The following is a 17,628-nucleotide window of genomic DNA, read 5'->3' as shown; positions in this document are numbered from 1 at the left end:
GGGCGAGGGGAGGGCTCAGCTGAGGAGCCGGGAGCCGGATGTAGGTGGTGGTGGCCTTCCAGCCACAGGCGACTGGCTGGGGAGGGGAGTGAGACGCGGGGGCCAGTGTGCCTGACAATCACTGGTGGGGGAGGAGCGCTTAGCTCTCAGAGAGACCCTCAAAACAGTCAGCCCCCTTCTGTGGATCCGGAGTGACTGATTGTGCTGGATGCCTCCAGGAGGGCATTCCAAAACTCGCCCCCTCCGTAGCCAGCCAGACCAGCTGCACTTCGGATCGGGCCTCCAGTACTGGGCCACAGCGTGTGTGTGGGGACCTCCGCCCCACCACCCACCCTGGGTAAACGCGGGAGGCCATCCGGGCCGGAAGGAAGGGGCTAGGGGAGAGCGCAGGGCGGCCCCCGCCCACCCCACCCCACCCCACCCCACCCCACCCCACCCAGAAGCAGGCGCACACGGCTCTGGGGTCGCTCAGTTTATTGGTAAAACGGGCACTGAGCGCGGCGAAGTCTGGGCGCGGAAGCGGGGGCGGCGGGGGCGCTTTTCCTCTTAAAGAACTTCCACTGGACCTTGATGGCGAGCATCCAGTCGCTGACCGAGAGCCTCTTACAAGCGGAGGTGCAGACATGCGCCTGGCGGGGGGCGGGGCGCCGGGCCGGGGGCGGGGCCGGGGGCGGGGCCGGGGGCGGGGCCGGTACGCGGCGCCGCCGGGGAGGGTCGCGCCGCGGGCGCCCGTGCTTCACTTGCCCGCCTTCTGAGCCTTCTGCGCGGACTTGGTGACCTTGCCGGCGCCGCCGCTCTTCTTTTCCACGTTCTTGATGACGCCCACGGCCACCGTCTGCCGCATGTCGCGCACGGCGAAGCGGCCTGCGGGGAGAGGGCGTGAGGGGTGGGCGAGGGCCGGCCTGGCCCCGCCCCGGCCGGGACACGCCGGGCGCAGGCGCACTCGCGCCCGCCGCTCCCTGCCCAGCGGGGCCGCAGGTGGCGCGGTGCGGCCGCGGCCCGAGGAGTGTGGGACGCTAGCGCTATCAGGTTCTCGGGTGGCAGGAACGACTGCAGGACCCGCCCCGGGCGTGTGGGGGTCCAAGGACGCGCCGACGCTCTTGGAGCGCGCCTGGCGAGGCACAGCTACGACGAAGCCGGCCGGCAGCCTGCACGAGGCAGCTCTCGCACGGAGGCCGGTGGGTTGTCCCAGGGACGTGTGTGCGGCCAGCCAGCTGCTGTCCAGCTCCGGCAGTCAGCCCTAATGCTGCCACTAGACTGGCTACGGGGCCCGGGGCCTTCATCTACAGAGGAGGACACCATCCCAGAGCTGGCCGGCAGGGCTGCTTCATGGGACGGAGGCCGCAGGTCTCCTGCTAAACTCTAAGAGGAGCAAACTGAAGGACCCCCCCCCCCCCCCGCCAAACCCCCCACCCGGAAGTGGTCCTCTGGCAGCCGGACCAGCCCCACCCAGGCCGCAGCTCCCTCCACCACCTGCCCAGCTCACCGAGAGGTGGGTACTGTGAGAAGCTCTCCACACACATGGGCTTCCCAGGGACCATCTCCACGATGGCTGCGTCACCGGACTTCAGGGCTTTGGGGTTGTCCTCCAGCTTCTTGCCTGAGCGCCGGTCAATCTTCTCCTTCAGCTCGGCAAACTTGCAGGCGATGTGTGCTGTGTGGCAGTCGATGACCGGTGAGTAGCCGGCACTGATCTGCCCTGGGTGGTTCAGGATGATAACCTGGAGGGAGAGGTGCACAAGGGCACAAGGCCGTCAGGCGTGCCCAGAGGGGGTGAGACGGCATCGGAGCGAAGCTTTAGGCCCAGGGGCCCAGGTGCTGGCCGTGGGGAAAGGTCAGGGACCCACACCCCTGACATGGACCCCAGGGTCCTCGTCAAGCATTTGGCAAAGCACAGGAAACAGCCAGCAAGTGCACTGCATGAAGGGCCACTGGGCAGGACTCATACTGTCTGCACTGGCCAGAGCTGAGGCGGGGGGATGAGAAAGGCGGACCTCAGTTATTACACTTCGGTTATATGTCAAGGAAGCCAATTTTTACACCCGTTGTCACACGAAGAGGTGATCAAGAGGGTGCCGTGAAAATGTCGAGAAGAAAAGAAAAATGTAGAGATGTCTCCAGCAATAAACTACTAAAAACGTGTTCAGGACTCAAGCGGGACCTCAGTGAGGTTCAGAGGCCGGGCCCCTCTAGTGTCCGCTCTTCCCGTGAGTGCCCTCAGCCCTGATCCAGCCTCTCCAGGCCTGGGTGGCCTCGTTTGTAAAGCGGGGGTCTACGTTTTCCCAGGCGCCCAGCACCGTGCGATGACAGCCCCACCACCCTTGAGGGAACGGGCCACACCGGCCCCTGCAGCCGCGCACCTGGGAGGTGAACTGGGCAGCCTCCTGGGGTGGGTCGGACTTGCTGTCCCCACACACGTTGCCTCGGCGGATGTCCTTGACCGACACGTTCTTCACATTGAAGCCGACGTTGTCGCCAGGCAGGGCCTCGCTCAGGGCCTCATGGTGCATTTCCACTGACTTCACCTCCGTGGTGATGTTGACGGGTGCAAAGGTCACCACCATGCCCGGCCGAAGGATGCCCGTCTCCACTCGGCCCACGGGCACGGTGCCAATGCCTGGGTGGAGGGAAAGAGGGCTGTGAGGGGTGGGGGAGAGGTGTGGCCACATGGGCAGAGTGCAGAGACGGGGGAGACCCCAGACAAGGCAGACACTGAGGTTCAGACAGAAGTGGAGGCTCCCCTGGCCCATTCTGTCGGGAACAGAAAGGACTGAACAAGAAAGAACCCCTAGTGGTGTTGGGCAGGAGCAAAGTGGGGGGGGGGGTGTGGAGCATGGGCAGAGGGAGGCCCATCTCGACCGGGGGCGGTACTGTGGGGACCCCTCCCTTCTCTGAGGCCCCTCCTGGCGAGGCAGCAGCAGCAGCGCGGGTCAAGGTCATCCACCCAGGACTGCCTGCCTGTCTCAGGGAGCCACCCCCAGAGGGACACTGTGGCACCAGCGCTTCTCACGGATCCGCTGACGCCTGTGTGCCTGCTCAGTGGCTATGCGGGGTCCCCCAGCGTGCGTGCAGGGAGACCCTACTCCCATATCCCTGGCTGTGGTATGACAGACACTGAGGCTGGTGGCGGTTTTCTGTGCTAGGTGAGTGTGACACCCCCGTTCTGCACGAGCCCCCTGGCTGGGGGTCTCCACGGTGCCCCTTGTGGGCCTCATGTTTGCTTGTGGTTTCTCTGTCATCTCACGAATAGCCTTTCTCATGCCTGGGGTAGGTCATGTCTCCCACAGGACTGGGACGGCCATGGGGGAAGGGGACATGTGAGTTACCCTTATGCCACCAACTCCTGGCACAGGGCTCAGTGCTTACTTGAAGAGAGAAAGACCCTGGACAGATGGATGAACGGGTAAGGGTGGGTAGGTGTGTGGATGGATGGATGGATGGATGGATGGATGGGCAGATAAATGGATAGATGGATGGGAGGGGTGGGTGGATGTCTGGATGGACAGATAGGCAGATGGGTGGGTAGATGGATGGATGGACAGATGAATGTGTGGGGTAAACAGTCGTCTGGATAGAGATGGATGGATGGATGGATGGATGGTGGATGGACAGATGGATGGATAGATGGGGTGGATGGATGGGTGGATGGATGGGGTGGATGGATGGATGGAGCATGGATGGGAGATGGACAGGTGGATGGATGGCCCCCAGAAAGTGTGCAGCACTGAGGGACAGGCAGATAACTTGGCCTCGAACCCTCCTTGTCAGGGGCCCTGGTCTCAGGAGCTGGGTGTGAGGGGGAGACCCGGCCAGGGTGGGCTGGGCCAGCTGCCTGAGGTGGGGCGTCCAGCACTGAACCGTCACTCACCGCCGATCTTGTACACGTCCTGCAGTGGCAGGCGCAGGGGCTTATCTGTGGGGCGTGTAGGGGGCAGGATGGTGTCCAGGGCCTCCAGCAGGGACACGCCGCTGGCGTTCCCCTCCTTACGCTCCACTTTCCAGCCCTTGAACCACGGCATCTGGACAGGAAGAAGGTGTCCGTTGGAGGCAGAGACCGCCTCCACCTGCCCCGCCCTGCCCCACAGCCCCAGGGCCTCCCCAGGACTTTCCGGAAATCCCGGTGGAGGCATGTGACCTGAGAGGGCCTGGGGAGCAGGGGAGCACGGGACTCGCCGCTACCTAATGGCCAACGGTTCACCCTAAGCCTGTTCATGCCATCGAGACGCTGCGCAGCCCTGCACCCTCCCCAGCCCCGGTCCACACTCCCAACATCACAGAAGCCTTGGGAAAGGAGGTCTGGCGAAAAAACAGGGGCGCCCCTTCCCCAGCCCAGACTGCTCACACCGCACTCAGACGGAGGCGGGTTCTGGCACCCCTGAATAAGCGTCCAGCATGGAGCCCAGCCCAGCTCAGCCCCTCTTTCTGGCAGCCCTCAGATCCCTGGGCAGGGCCGGCACCGGAGCGGGAGGGGCCAGAGTCCGGGGCGGCCAGGCTAGAGGCAGAGGGTCCAGCCTCGGCCCCCAACCGCTATGCCACCTGTCTCCAGGCACGGCTGACCCGGCATTGCCCAGGGCTTCTCCTGCCTGGAGCCCCCCGACCCGCTGGCCACAGGCAGGGAGAAGGGGAGGGGGCCGGAAGTGCTGCCCAGTCCGCTCCCAGGGACTGTGTCCTCCCGGCAGCACAGATCAACAGACGGCTCCCTGAGCAGCAGGTCAGGAGCGGGAAGTTCAGGGCTAGGGTGTTCTGTCGGCCCTGCCAGGAGGGTGGGGAGTGGCGGCTCACTGGTTGCTCCGTGACATCCTGTGCGGGACCTAGCGGGACGGGGGCAGGGTCCCCAGCTTCGGCCCAGGGCCCCCTCCACGCCCGCCCAGCTCAGTGTGGGTGGCTGCAGCACTGGCTGGAGCAAATGGCCACCCTTCTAGGCCAGCGCCGTCCTCTGCCTTCGCTGCGTCCAGGCCCTTGTTCTCACGTTCTGAAAACCACTTCGGGCCCCACCTCGTCACCTCCCGCTGAGTCAGAGTCCCTGAGATGCCGGCTGCGGGAGCCAGAAACTTCCCATCTGGCCAGCGGAGAGCCGGGCCTCGGCCCTTCCCAGAGCCCAGCCCGCTCCACACCCTGGGGAGACGACAACTAACCCCATGAGGGCAGAGCCTCCTGCGACAGAGCGCTTGGGCCTAGGCCGTGGCGGCCGCTGCTCCCACACTGCCTGCCCAGAGCCGGTACCCCTGGCCAGAGAAGGGGCCTCTGCTGGCCTCATGGGCACGGCGCCTAGGCCCCGAGGAGGCGGCGGCCCGCCGGGCAGACACCCACGGGGCCAGGTGCCCAGGGTCATGCAGGTTAAGGGAACACAGTGTGGCTGAGGGGAGCCTGCGGACAGGCCTTCTGACCCAGTGCCCTGGGCTCCCGGGCAGGGTTCCGAGCGGCCCCGTCAACCCCCCCCCCCCCCCGCCCAGCCCCGGGCAACTCACGTTGGGGGAGGGCTCCAGCATGTTGTCGCCGTGCCAGCCGGAGATGGGCACGAAGGGCACAGTGGCGGGGTTGTAGCCGATCTTCTTGATGTAGGCGCTGACCTCCTTGACAATCTCGTCGTAGCGCTTCTCGCTGTAGGCGGGCTCCGTGGAGTCCATCTTGTTGACCCCCACGATGAGCTGCTTCACGCCCAGCGTGTAGGCCAGCAGCGCGTGCTCACGGGTCTGCCCGTTCTTGGAGATGCCCGCCTCGAACTCGCCCACTCCTGCAGCCACTATGAGCACCGCGCAGTCCGCCTGCCCGGCAGGTCAGGTGCAGTGAGCCCCGGGCCCCGCCTCGCACCGGGCCCCGCCAGGCAGGTGCCCCGGGACGGGCCCTCGGGCTCTGGGCCTTAGGGGCAGCAGCAGGGGCTCGTCTGTCCGTGTGAATGGCCTGACGGTGTCTGGGTCTGTCTGTCTGCAAAGGCGGCCCTGACAGTGGCCAGCGGTCCCTGTGGGCACCTCTGCCTAGCTGAGATGATGGGGCCCTTGGTCAGCTCTGTGGGGGACTCTGTCCAGGTGTGATGAGGTTATCTCGCTCTCCCTCTCCTCTCCCTCTCTCTCCTTGTGCCCTGGCAAGGGAGCAGAGGAAACCCAGCTACCCCTCAAGGCTCCCGGGTCCCCAGGTGTGTACTGAACGGGTGCCCCCTCGGCCCCCTGCAGCCCTGCCCACCTGGGACGTGCCAGTGATCATGTTCTTGATGAAGTCGCGGTGGCCGGGGGCATCGATGATGGTGATGTAGTACTTGGTGGTCTCGAACTTCCAGAGGGAGATGTCGATGGTGATGCCGCGCTCCCGCTCCGCCTTCAGTTTGTCCAGCACCCAGGCGTACTTGAAGGAGCCCTTCCCCATCTGGGGGGCGGGGTGGGGGGATGGTTCAGGGAGGGGCTTGGGACTCAGCCCCTGGACCACGGCAGCATGTCACAGCGGAGAGACCTGGGTGACAGCCTCCCTCGCTCCCCACTGGAACCCCAGGACCCCGATCCCATCTCCGGAGCGAGGGAGTCAGATGCAAGGACCTCTGAGGGACACCTCGACCTCAGCCCTGCCATCCTGTGGCCCCAGGTCTGGCCTTTGCCACCTCGATGCTTGCCATTTGAATGTCCACCAGTAGGTGGCGCAAGGGCCTGGGAGTCAGGCCTGCGGAGAAGCCCCCAGGCGATTTAAACCCCTCCCCTGGCTGGGGGCTCCCCTTTATCTGAAGCTGGCGACCCCCGCACCCGCAGGCGCAGATCGCTGCGTCAGCCACAGGCCTGCAACACCACTGTCGACGTGTCAAGCCCAAAACCCCTCTGTGATTTTTTTTAAGACAAAAAATAAAAAGGAAATTGGATGAGGTTGCGTGGCAGGGCCGGGCTTTCCAGCTCTTTCTACAGACAGCCAAGGCTTCCTAGTAGCTCTGAGGCCCCTCCTCCCCTTCCTCGCCCCACCTGCAAACACCTGTGCCCAGCCCAGCGAGGCCTCCCGTGCCGGGCCCAGAGCTGTGGTTACTGCCGCCCGGCTGGGCTGATGTGAGGCTGCCCGGCCAGGAGGGCCGCCCTGCCAGGACCCAGATGGGACCCAGCTAGACCTGAATCAGACATCCTGCAAACACCCACGGCCTCCCCCCAGCGCCAAACCCGCAGGGAAGGAGGGAGTGACGCAGCGTTTGGGCCCAGGCGCGGAGGGAGGCGGCCCAGCACCCCCCCCACACACACACACACACACTCCGAGCGAGGTCACCCCAGGCCAGCAACTGACTCCTCCTGGGCCCTGGCCCCCACCCCTCTGTCATCCAGGAGAGGACCCTTACAGCCCCCCACACGGGGGCTTCTCCCAGAGCCCAGGGGTGGGGGCAGGGGCCGCAAAGAGCAGACCCCCACACTCCGTGACCACTTCCCACTCGGGGGTCTCTGCCACTTGAGAGAAAGCTCAGTCACCGGGGCCCCTCTCATCCTCACCAAGCAACCAGGACCCCCCCCCCCCCGCAAAGAGTGCCGCCCTGGACAAGCAGCCCTCCCCAGCCCAGCCCAGCCCAGCCCAGCATGAGAAAGGGGAGCTGCCGGGCCGGGGCCGGGTGCCCATCGGTGAGCTATTAATAGCCACCCTGAGTCGTGGCCCAGCCCCGGGACAAGTGAGGGCAGCAGTGCCTGCAGCCCCAGCACTCGGCCGTGGGGACACGGGAACCCCACCCGTTCCAGGTTCTCAAGTCCAGTGTGGCAGAGAGTTCCGGAGCCTGCTGTGGCGGGGGGCAGCAGAAATGCTGCGTCCAGGCCACCTCCCCTGCCCCAGGGGCAGAGCCAGCGGGCCACCCCTCCCCCGCCAACACCAAGCACATCCTCAGAGGGAGGCAACCCCCCCCCCGTGCCACTCCACCTGGACTCTCTCAGATATTTGTCCCCCACGCGGCTTCCTTTAGGGCTCACGCCCTCGTGCCCTGGAGGAGATCAGCTGTGCCTGGAGTCAGGGACGCGCCAGCCCGGCCTCCGAGGCGGGAAGCTGTCCCCTCAGTGTGGCGAAAAAGGCAGGGGCCCCCAGGCTCACCTCCGCCGCCTCCTTCTCAAACTTCTCGATGGTCCTCTTGTCGATGCCTCCGCACTTGTAGATGAGGTGGCCCGTCGTGGTGGACTTGCCGGAGTCCACGTGGCCTATGACCACGATGTTGATGTGGGTCTTCTCCTTGCCCATTCTGCCCGGGGTGGGGGGAGGGGCCGGACCGAGCTGGAGCGCTGTGGCTCAGGATGAGGGGGCTGTCGGGCAGTGATTCTGTGGGGTGGGGTGGGGGACAGGCCACAGAGAGCCTCAGACGGAGGCCAGCAGAGACACTGCCCTGCACAGGTTGCCAGCACACCCCCACCCCTGCCCACACACCTGGCCCCGAGGCAGGGGCCGCATTCCCACATTTAGTAGGGAGGGAAGACCACCCCCCAGCCTGGGCCTGGCCCTTTCGGGTCAGGTGGCAAGCCCCAGCAGTCCAATCTGCAGTAAATATCGGGGTGCTGTGCCCACAGGGCACCCCCATGAAGGAGGCTAACCCCCCCTGAAGGCGGGGGAGGAGCGCCAAGCTGGGCGAGCCCCATGACCAGCCAGGAGCCCGGTGATGAGTCACCCTGCCCCGCTCTCCGCTCTCCGCTCTCCGGGGCTCTGTCCCTGATGCTTCTCCCCTCCCAGGAGTCCCAGGCCCACTGCTGTGCCCCACCCCCACCAGCGTAGCTGTCGCCTGGTGGAGAGACGGTCAGTGCTCCCCACTCCTCTCCTCCAGCAGAGAGGGAGCCATCTTCCCCTCATCCCTGCCAGGCAGGCTGGCACCAGGGGAGACAGGCTGGGCCAGAGCTCCGGCAAGGCGGTGGTGCCCAGACAGGGGGCCTAGAATAGCTTGGGCCCTCCCCGGACCCGGACAGGGGGCAGACGGTAGGGCAAGGGAGTGGGGTGCCGGCTTTGAAAGAGGAGAGAAGAATCTGGCCCCGCAGCCAAGCTCAGCAAGAGCCAGACAGCGGTGCCTGCAGCCTGGTGGGGGCAGGGGGGCACCCCCTCCCCCTCTCCCTCTGGTCAGAACCCAGGTCACAGCCCCTGCCCCATCCTGGAGGTCAGTGAAGAAATCCGGGCAGCCAGGGAGGGGACAGGTGCCTGGGGGAGGGAAACAGTGCGCCCTAGGGTGCAGACACCAAGCGGACACCCCTAGGCCCACCCGGTGGGGGCAGGGTGGCGAGTGCCTCCGGGCTCTCACGGCCTCCCCCTCCGCGGGCATCTCCAGCAGCCCCCAGCGAGGACGACCCTGCCCCAACCCCGCAGGGCCCCAGCCGGTTCCAAGGTCGCGGCAGCAGGGCGATCGCCGCCGCCCAGAAGACCGCTCCCCCCGCCGCCGCCACCGCATAAACAAGCGCCACCGCGGTGCCCCCACCCCAGCCCCTGTCGCCCGCGGGGACCGAACCCTGGTGCCGGTCCGGGCGCGTGGGATGGCTGGCCGAAGCCCGGGGCGAGCAGCGCAGCCTGGCCAGGCGCCTCCCTGGCCCCTCTCTGCCTCCAGGTCCGGTGCCCCGAGAGAGGGCCCTCTGCGGAAAGCTGGGGATGGAGCCGGAGACCCGGAGGCCGAGCGTCCTTACCCAGAGCCGAGATCTCAGCCAGAGGGACTAGCGGCGCCGGCGCGGCGGTTTTATCTCTCCGGGAGGGGGTCCACCTATTGACGGAGCGGGCGCAATGCACCGCGCCCCTGCAGTACGGCAATGCGGTACCGGCGGGGGAGGGGGGCGGGCGGGGCCGGGGCGGGGACGCGAGGGATGCGGGGATGCGGGGACGGCGGACGCGCGCGGGCGCGGCAGGGACGCGACAGAAAGATGCGGCGAGGGAGCGAGCGACAAAGGCGCGGACGCACCGGAGGGAGTGCAGGCAGGGAGGCGCGGAGAGAAGAGAGGGGGACGGGGGGAGGGAGCCGGAGAGGAGGGAGGCGGCGGGCGAGAAACCGCCAGAGATGGAGGGCAGATGAGGCAGAGCCGGAGTGGCCAGGCTCAGGCGCTCCTGGAGAGAGCGAGAGGGCACTGCAGATGCCGAGGGAGGTCTCAGGCCAGGGGTCAGCCCCAGGTAGCGGAAAACACAGGTGGGGCCAGGGTAGCAGCAGGTAAGGCCTCGGCCAGGAGGGGGCAGGGACTGAGGTCAGGGACTGAGCCCTGGCCTGGCCCTCCACGTGGTTGGTGCCCGACGCACTAACAAGCCTCTGTTCTGCCTCCTCAGTGTGGCCTCTGCGGAATGGGTCCTTTCCCCGAGACCCTGGAATCTGCTTGCTTCCTGTGCCTGGGTGCCTGCCACGTGGCCTCACCCTGGCGTGCCCCCAGTCCAGCCGCGTGGGACAGACTGAAAATGGTGTGTCCAGGGTCCCCTCGGTCCGGCAGAGTGACCTGAGGCCTGAGGCGATCCACCTCCACCACCGTCCCTCCGAGGCTTCTGGAAAGGACTGTTTTCACCCTGGGCCTCTCTCCGTGCAGGGAGCACCCAGGTCTGTTCCCAGAGCCCACTGGTGCCTCCTGGGCTGCCCTGGTGTGCACGACGGGCAGGAGCCCCCAGGGAAGCAGAGTCCCAGGCCACAGATGGGGGACCTCTGAGGGTCCTGGGCAGACCAGGGCAATGGCCAAAATGGGTTTTCAGGGGAGGGACGGGGAAGCGCTGTGTTGTGTGAAAACCAAGTCTACAGGCCTCTCCGCCGTTGGCACCTCTCCCCGTGGCCTCATCTGCCATCGTCCGGCCACCGCTCCTGTCTTATTCTTCTTAGTGACTGCAGGGTCTTTAGAAATGTGTGTTCAGTGGGTGAGAGCAGAGGCCTAGTGCCCAGCTCCTTGCACGGGGGCAGTGGCTGAGAGAGCCCTCAGAGATGGGACCCTCAGAGGTCAGGGGGGAAAGGGGCCCAGCACAGTGGGGGTGGGGGGAGCAAGCAGGTCTCCCCTGCTCAGGGAGAGGTCTCTGAGGGAGGGACAGGCTGTCCCATTGGGCTGTGAGGACGGGGGACCTGCCCCACAGGACCAAGGTCTGCACCCACAGACAGACGGACTCCTGGCCCTTTCAGGCAGGGAGGGGCTCACAGATGACTCCGGGCACCTCCAAGTGCTGCTGATACTATCACGCAGGAGCCAGGAATTAAAAATAAACTCCTGGCAAGAAACGGAGACCCACCCCCCCCCCCCCCCCCCGCCCAGCTGCCCTCTATATTTAATGCGTCCCTCCCGCCTGAAGGTTAGCAGGGGTCTGGGAGACATCGGGATTGGCTGAGGCTGGGATGGGCCAAACCAAGGCTGAGGGAGGCCCAGGTCCCTGGAGACGCCCACCCCCATTTCCCCAGAGGCACCCCCAGCGCCCAGGACCCCGGGCTGCCTGCAGACCGCTCCCCGTCAACAGGTCTGGACTGCGCACCTACTCTGGGCTTGCCCACGGCCGTCAGCCTGGTGGGGACCGAATCACGTTGCGACACCCCTGCCAGGGGCAGGCCGGTGCCGGGAGGTGCTGCTCGGGGGAGCAGCCACTGCCGGTGGGATGCAGCATCCCCCCTGAAGGCCCTACACGCTGACCCCGAGGGGTCCCAGGTGGTTTCTCCAAGGTGCCTCTGTGTCCCCAGGAGGCGCCCCGTGCACCTGCAGCGGGGCAGCCTGCAGGGCCCTGGGAGGCTGGGTGAGGTGGCGACACTCAAGCTCTCTTGGACGGTGAGACTGCATAATAAGACACCGACAGTGCTGAACAAGCCCGTACGACTGCAGAGTCCCCAAACTAACTAACACCTCCTCACCATTGCACAGCATTTAATAACTACAGGTCACCGAACAGAACCAAACACCAAATACTAAATAACCCGCCTCCAGGCCTTGCGAGTTCATCAAGTGCTGGGTGGGCCCACCAGGCGGCGGGGCACCCACTGACCGAGAGTCAGCTGGGCACAGACAGACAAGCCACAGTGCCCAAGGTCACACAGCAAGGAGAGCGGAACCTGCCGGCAGCTTGGAAGGCCTGAGTCCGGCCAGTGTCACTCCTGGACAGAGGCCAACCGGTTCCCGCCTGCGCTCCTCCCCTCCTCCCAGGTCAGGCTTGCCACGCCTCCCCCTCCAACTCCCCCCAACCCCCCCCTCCCAAATCCGAGCCTCTAGTCACAACGGCCCCCAGAGCAGCCAAGGGGGTGGTTAGGGCGGGGGAGGGGGAGCAAAGAAGGGGCCACCGCCTCACGGCACACCTTCTGTCCCCTCCGGTGGCCCCCAGCTACCCCCAGCTGGGAGCTGTTTGGGGAGACACAGGCAGCCCCCACTTTGACGGGCTGAGGTTTCATGAGCCCGTGGAAAGAAGACCCAGCTAAAATTAACCGTTATCAAGCTGTCAGCCTGGAAATAAACCCTCCTCCTATTGGCTGCTGGTGATGTCACTGCTGGGTTAATAATAACCTGCGAATGCATAACTGACCAGCTGGGCATGTGCCTTCCTGCGGGGCCAAGGCCAGTGGTCACCCTGGGAGCTGCTGCCCGGGCAGTGACTTGGGGGCAGGATGGGGGTCAGGGCTGAGCACACCCTCCAGCCTTGGGGTGTCTCAGAATGACCTCAACTCCTGGCCTTGGGCCACAGGCTCCTGTCTGTCCCCAGGACTTCCGGTGTTCACCCTCACGTGCGGGGTCAGTCACATCTCATCTCCCAGCCTACCTGGGCAGCAGGACCCTGGACGGCCTTGGGGTCAAGGTCCTCCCTCCCCCAGCTCCCCAGGCTGGACAACCAGGGAACTGAGCTGCCCATGAGTCCGCACATTAGGTGGTGTCCATGGAGGAGGAACTGTCGGCTGCTGCGCTCCCCTCGGAAAAGTGAGATCCTGGCCCCAAATCAGAGAAGTAGGGGCCAGAGGGGGCGGGGCGGTGGGCGGGGCCTGGGGGCCGCGGCCTGGTGGCAGGGCCGGGGCGGGGCTGGAGGGGGGGTGGCGGGCCGGCCGCTTGCACCCCAACTAGACCCCAAGGCTAGGCAGGGGCCCCACCGAACGTCCAGCCCTGGGCTCGGTCCCTGGGCCGAGTGGAACTGGGTGCAGGGCGTGACTTACTAGACAGTCTAGGCCCCCAAACGGCCCACCTTAAGAAACCCAGCGTGTCTGGAGGGTGGGAGGCCCCGAAGAGGGGGACGCAGCCCCTCAGGGAAGGGAAGGTCAGCCGGGCCTGCCCTACCAGCCACCAGCACTTGGGGCCGCCGATCCCCCAGCAACACAGCGGGGCGCTGTTGCCATGGCGAAGGAGCAGAGCTCCACCCAGAGCCCGGGTTAGTGTCACCAGTGCTTGGGAGGGCAGCTTCCTGCCGCCACCAGAGCTCCACCCCTGCCGGGCCTAAGCCCAGCGCCAGCACCGGGGAAGGGGTCTGGCGAGCTTTGCCCTCTGAGCCCCCCAGAGTCCAGGGCTCCGGCCTAGCACCAGGAGGAGGGGGGGCCCAGCCCCCCCCCCCATGTGGTCCATGGCAGGCTGGGGGGCCACTGGAGAGCCCAGGGGATGGGTCAGCCTCTCTGGCCAAGAAGGGGCAGCCCCTATGGTGGGGCCCAGAGACGGAGGGAGCCCCTGGGGAGGGTCTACAGACCCACTGCCCACTCCTCAGGTGCTGCAGGGAGAGGCCTCAGTGCTCAGTTCAAGGAGGAGTGTCTCCAGGCAGACAACCCTGGGGATCCTGAGGCTCCTTAGCAACCCTGGGCCCATGTTTTCACCTCGTAGGTAGAGCAAACCCTCGGCAGGCCAATTGGGAATAACCTGCCTCCAGAGCAGGAGGCCTCGTGGGTGTCTTAGGGTGACGGGCGCAGGAGGCTGTTGGCGGCATCCATCAATGGTGGAGGTCCAGAGCCTGCCCTGCCCCAGGGGAGACCCCCTCCCTGCTGGCAAGACTGAGGAAGCTGGTCCTTGGTTAGAGAAAAGGTTGGGGGGGTGCGGGGACTGTCCTTGGAAATGCTTAGAGAAAAGTGCACAAATGACAAAGGTACCTGGCCACCCAGATCAAGAAACACAACACTCCCTCGTGCCCTCAGAGGTGACCACTGTCCTGACTTCTTAGACCGTGCATCATGTTGTCTACTCTCAGACTTCACATACACAGTCTACACGGTAGTTGTTTGTTCTCACTGCCGTACGGGGTTCCGCGTTCAGTGTCGCTCTACGATAAGGTTGCCGTGTGCCGCTGTGTGTGAACTTGTGCGAGGACGCCACGGGGATGGGGTTCGGAGCCACAGGTGTGCACCGTCATCTGTTCACCGCCTCTTGGCTCGAAACTCCCGCTTCAAGACCTGCTCTGTGATGACGGACAGACTTACCTGAAGCATTTCTGCTTTACGGTGAGCAGATCATTCCATAGGGCAGGCACTGAAGGATAAATTCACCGCTGAGAGAAAATTAATTGATCGCTGGCTTTTTTCCTTGCTGGTATGAGGAAATTCTCCTATTTCTTTGCACATCTAGTAATTTTTGGCTGAATGCTGAACGTTCTGTGAAGACTCTGGATTCTGTTATCTTCCTCTGGAGACTGTGGGTTCTTATTTTAGTGGCCATTCAATCGCTGGGCCTGTAGGGGCTTGTTCTCATGCTTTTTGGTGTTGATTTGTGGAACACCCAACATAACTTTCCTCAGATGGATAAGATTCAACTTTCAGTCTTGGTCCCCCAGCCTTTCACGAGGCTCAGCTTTAACTTTTCTTAGATTGGTCCTAGAGTAGACATTACTGTAGGTGGTACTCTTCTCTCTCTTTTAATGTTTATTTATTTGGGAGAGAGAAAGACAGAGTGTGAGTGGGGGAGGGGCAGAGAGAGAGGGAGACACGGAATCCAAAGCAGGCTCCGGGCTCTGAGCTCTCAGCACAGAGCCCGACACGGGGCTCGAACCCACAAACCGTGAGATCATGACCTGAGCCAAAGTTGACTGAGCCACCCAGGCACCCCATCTCTCTCTTTTTTTTTTTTTATTTTATTTATTTAAGTAATCTCTACCCCCAACGTAGGGCCCAAACTCATGACCATGAGATCAAGAGTTGTGTGCTCCTCCGACTGAGCCAGCCCGGTGCCCCTGTAGTCTTATCTCTTAAAGAAACAAGTCAGAAGGTCTCTCCACCCCAGCCAGGTCCAGATACCAGTGGTGCCCAGCATGGGATGTCTGCTGACATTCTGGCTCTGATCTCAACTCACCCCCCCTCCCCAGGATTCATGCCCTGGAGTAACTTCTTCCCCCTGAGGGCAGAAAGAGCCTGTGGCTTGCATCCAGCCAACAGAACATGACAGAGGGGGTGAGCTATAACTCCCTTACTTGGCCTACGTTATTTAAGACCTTGTCTCGGCAGACAGACCGGAACGAGGGATTCTCCTCTTGCCCTTGAAGAAGAGAACTACCAAGATGCGAGAAGGCCTGTAAGGGGCCACAGGTCAAGGAACCCCTAAGACCTGTGAGTGGCCTCCAGCTGTCCAGCCAAAGAAAGCAGCCATGTGACCTTAGAAGAGGACCGCGAGCTTCGTAAGGAAACTGATGGCTTGGTGGCACCCGTCTGAAGCCCTGAGCAGAGGACCCAGTAAGCCGTGCCTGGACCCCTGACCCAGGGAGCTGGGTGTGCACAATAAACGCATGTTTTGTAAAGCCACTAACCTGTGATCATTTGTTATGCAGCAATAGATAACTAGTACACGAGGACACAGACCGTGGTGTCTGCTCTCCGTGACCCCCCAGGCTCTCCCAGCCAGAAGGCACAGACCCGAGCCGCTCCCCGCGCTTCAGCCGGCCTGCGCCCCAGCCTCAGCCTGAGCCCACTTGGGTGACCCTGCGAGTGTAGGTCCGCTGAACCCACCTCCCTCCACCCGCAGCCCTACTCCCTGGGCCCCCCACCGCCTGGGGCGGCTGCCGCAATGGGGTCTAGCTCCACGCTTCCTCGTGGACACAGGGCTGGCCTGCCACCTGCCACTTCACCGTGGCCGGAGGCAGTAGATTCCACACATGTACATTTTTTTATTCTGAAATCATTGCAAACTTAGAGAAATGTTGCAAGAGTAGGTGCCCCCAGCGTCGGGCGCCCTTCGCCGGTACCCTATTGTCAATGCCTGCCCATCGGCGTTCTCGTTCTCTGTGTGTGTCCATGCAATTCTGTGTGTGTGTCCATGCAATCCTCTCTGTGTGCGTCTATGCAACTCTCCGTGTGTGTGTCTACGCATATTCTTTTTTCCAAGCCACTTGCGAAAGGGCTGCGTAAATCATTGCCCTCAGCACTCGACTGCGTCCTTCCAACTGACACAACACTTCGGTCTACAAGCCCTGTTCCCATGGCGCCAGCCGCCCCGGCAGCTTTTCCCGGTCTGGGACCGAACGCTGGCTTCCCAAGTCACATGTCCCGATCTCGTCTAATTGGAAATAGTTCCTCTGCCATTTGTGTCTTTTATGACACTGACGTTTTTTAAGAGTTGAGGCCAGTTGCTTTGAAGAGTTCCGTCTTCTGGAGCTTCTGATGTTTCTGCACGAATGAGTTCAAGTTTTATTTTCCTGGTGGGAATCCCCGCCGAGCAACACGTATTCCCCTCAACGCATCCGAAGGGGAGGTGCCTCACGTCGGTTAGTTCCCTGACGGGGACGTCACCCCCGACGACCCAGTGACGGTGGTGGCCGCTAGCTTTTCCTGTAGCAAAGTTTTATTTTCCCCTCGTAAGTATGAGCTAATTAATGAGGATGCACCTTGGATTCTGTAGATACCCTGTTCCTCATCGAAATCCTCTTTCAACCCAACACTCATTGATGATTCTTGCCTGAATCCATTTTTACTATGGTGGCTGTGCTTTTTGAATTATTTTTTGTTTTTATCTTTTTAAGTTGTCACACAGAAAAGGGACTCTCTGGGGAGTACCCAGTTGGATGAATGTTAACACACGCACAGATGACTGTAGCCACGTTGATCAGGACACAGACTGTCCCATCCCCCAAAACTCTCCTCCACGCTCTCGCTTTATGCTTAGATGGTCCTCTTGCCCCGGCAGCTGCTGAGCTGTTCTCCATTACTGTGGCGTCGTCTTGGGAGCATCATGTGAACGGAAGCTTACACCATGTCCCTTTTGGGGCGGGTTTCTTTCCCTTAGCATAACACCTTGGAGATTCATCCAGGTCGCTGTGTCGCAACCCTCTGTTCCTTTTTATCGATGGATAAAATTCCATATACAGCGAGAACACAGGTTATCTACCCGCTTCTCCCCTGAATCACATTTGAGTTGTCTCCAGTTCGGGCAGTCATGAATGCAGCAACATTTGCACGCAAGTTTTTGTGTGAACACATTTGGGTTTCTCTCGGGCAAATGCCAGAAGTAGGGGCTGCTGGGTCGTGTGACAGGTGTGTGTTTAACCTGTTAAGAAACTGCCAAACTAGGGGCGCCTGGGGGGCTCCGTCGGTTAAGTGTCCGACTTCGGCTCAGGTCGTGATCTCACGGTGTGTGGGTTCGAGCCCCATTACAGGATCTGAGCTGTCAGCCCAGAGCCCAGAGTCTGCTTCGGATTCAGTGTCTCCCTCTCTCTGCCCCTCCCCAGAGCTCATGCTCTGTCGCTCAGCAATAAATAAATGTTAAAAAATGTTTTTAAATCTTTGTTAGATATTTGATTTGCAAATATTTCCTCCCCACCGGTGGCTTCTCTTTTTGTACTTGTATC

General features: G+C 62.9%; 1 protein-coding gene and 1 long non-coding RNA gene across 2 annotated transcripts; one reads left to right on the top strand and one right to left on the bottom strand.

The window, feature by feature from the left end:
• Positions 1-695: 695 nt before the first annotated feature.
• On the bottom strand, positions 696-9,677 carry EEF1A2 (eukaryotic translation elongation factor 1 alpha 2). The gene is made up of 8 exons (XM_030309195.2): positions 9,591-9,677; positions 8,032-8,253; positions 6,181-6,360; positions 5,469-5,765; positions 3,869-4,019; positions 2,361-2,617; positions 1,487-1,721; positions 696-864 (listed from the first exon to the last, which is right to left on the bottom strand). The coding sequence occupies exons 2-8, from the start codon at positions 8,173-8,175 to the stop codon at positions 737-739; spliced, it is 1,392 nt and encodes a 463-aa protein (XP_030165055.1). The 5' UTR covers positions 8,176-8,253; positions 9,591-9,677; the 3' UTR covers positions 696-736.
• Positions 9,678-12,149: 2,472 nt separating this feature from the next.
• LOC115509873 lies at positions 12,150-15,589 on the top strand. The gene is made up of 2 exons (XR_003967510.1): positions 12,150-12,806; positions 15,296-15,589. It is a non-coding gene; the product is annotated as an uncharacterized LOC115509873 (long non-coding RNA).
• The last annotated feature ends 2,039 nt before the right edge of the window (positions 15,590-17,628 follow it).

The sequence above is a fragment of the Lynx canadensis genome, chromosome A3, assembly GCF_007474595.2.
Source record: "Lynx canadensis isolate LIC74 chromosome A3, mLynCan4.pri.v2, whole genome shotgun sequence".
Classification (NCBI taxonomy): domain Eukaryota; kingdom Metazoa; phylum Chordata; class Mammalia; order Carnivora; family Felidae; genus Lynx; species Lynx canadensis.
Note: the sequence above shows the minus strand (reverse complement) of the source record. Positions and strands in the feature narration are given on the sequence as shown.

What these genes read in the sequence shown, in the direction of transcription:
- EEF1A2 (XM_030309195.2), bottom strand. Translation starts at nt 8,175, where the DNA reads ATGGGCAAGGAGAAGACCCACATCAACATCGTGGTCATAGGCCACGTG. An exon ending in TGCTGGAGCCCTCCCCCAAC is followed by an intron (nt 4,020 to 5,468) that starts GTGAGTTGCCCG and finishes CTTCCTGTCCAG; the next exon opens with ATGCCGTGGTTCAAGGGCTG. An exon ending in CTGCCCAGTTCACCTCCCAG is followed by an intron (nt 1,722 to 2,360) that starts GTGCGCGGCTGC and finishes CTCTCCCTCCAG; the next exon opens with GTTATCATCCTGAACCACCC.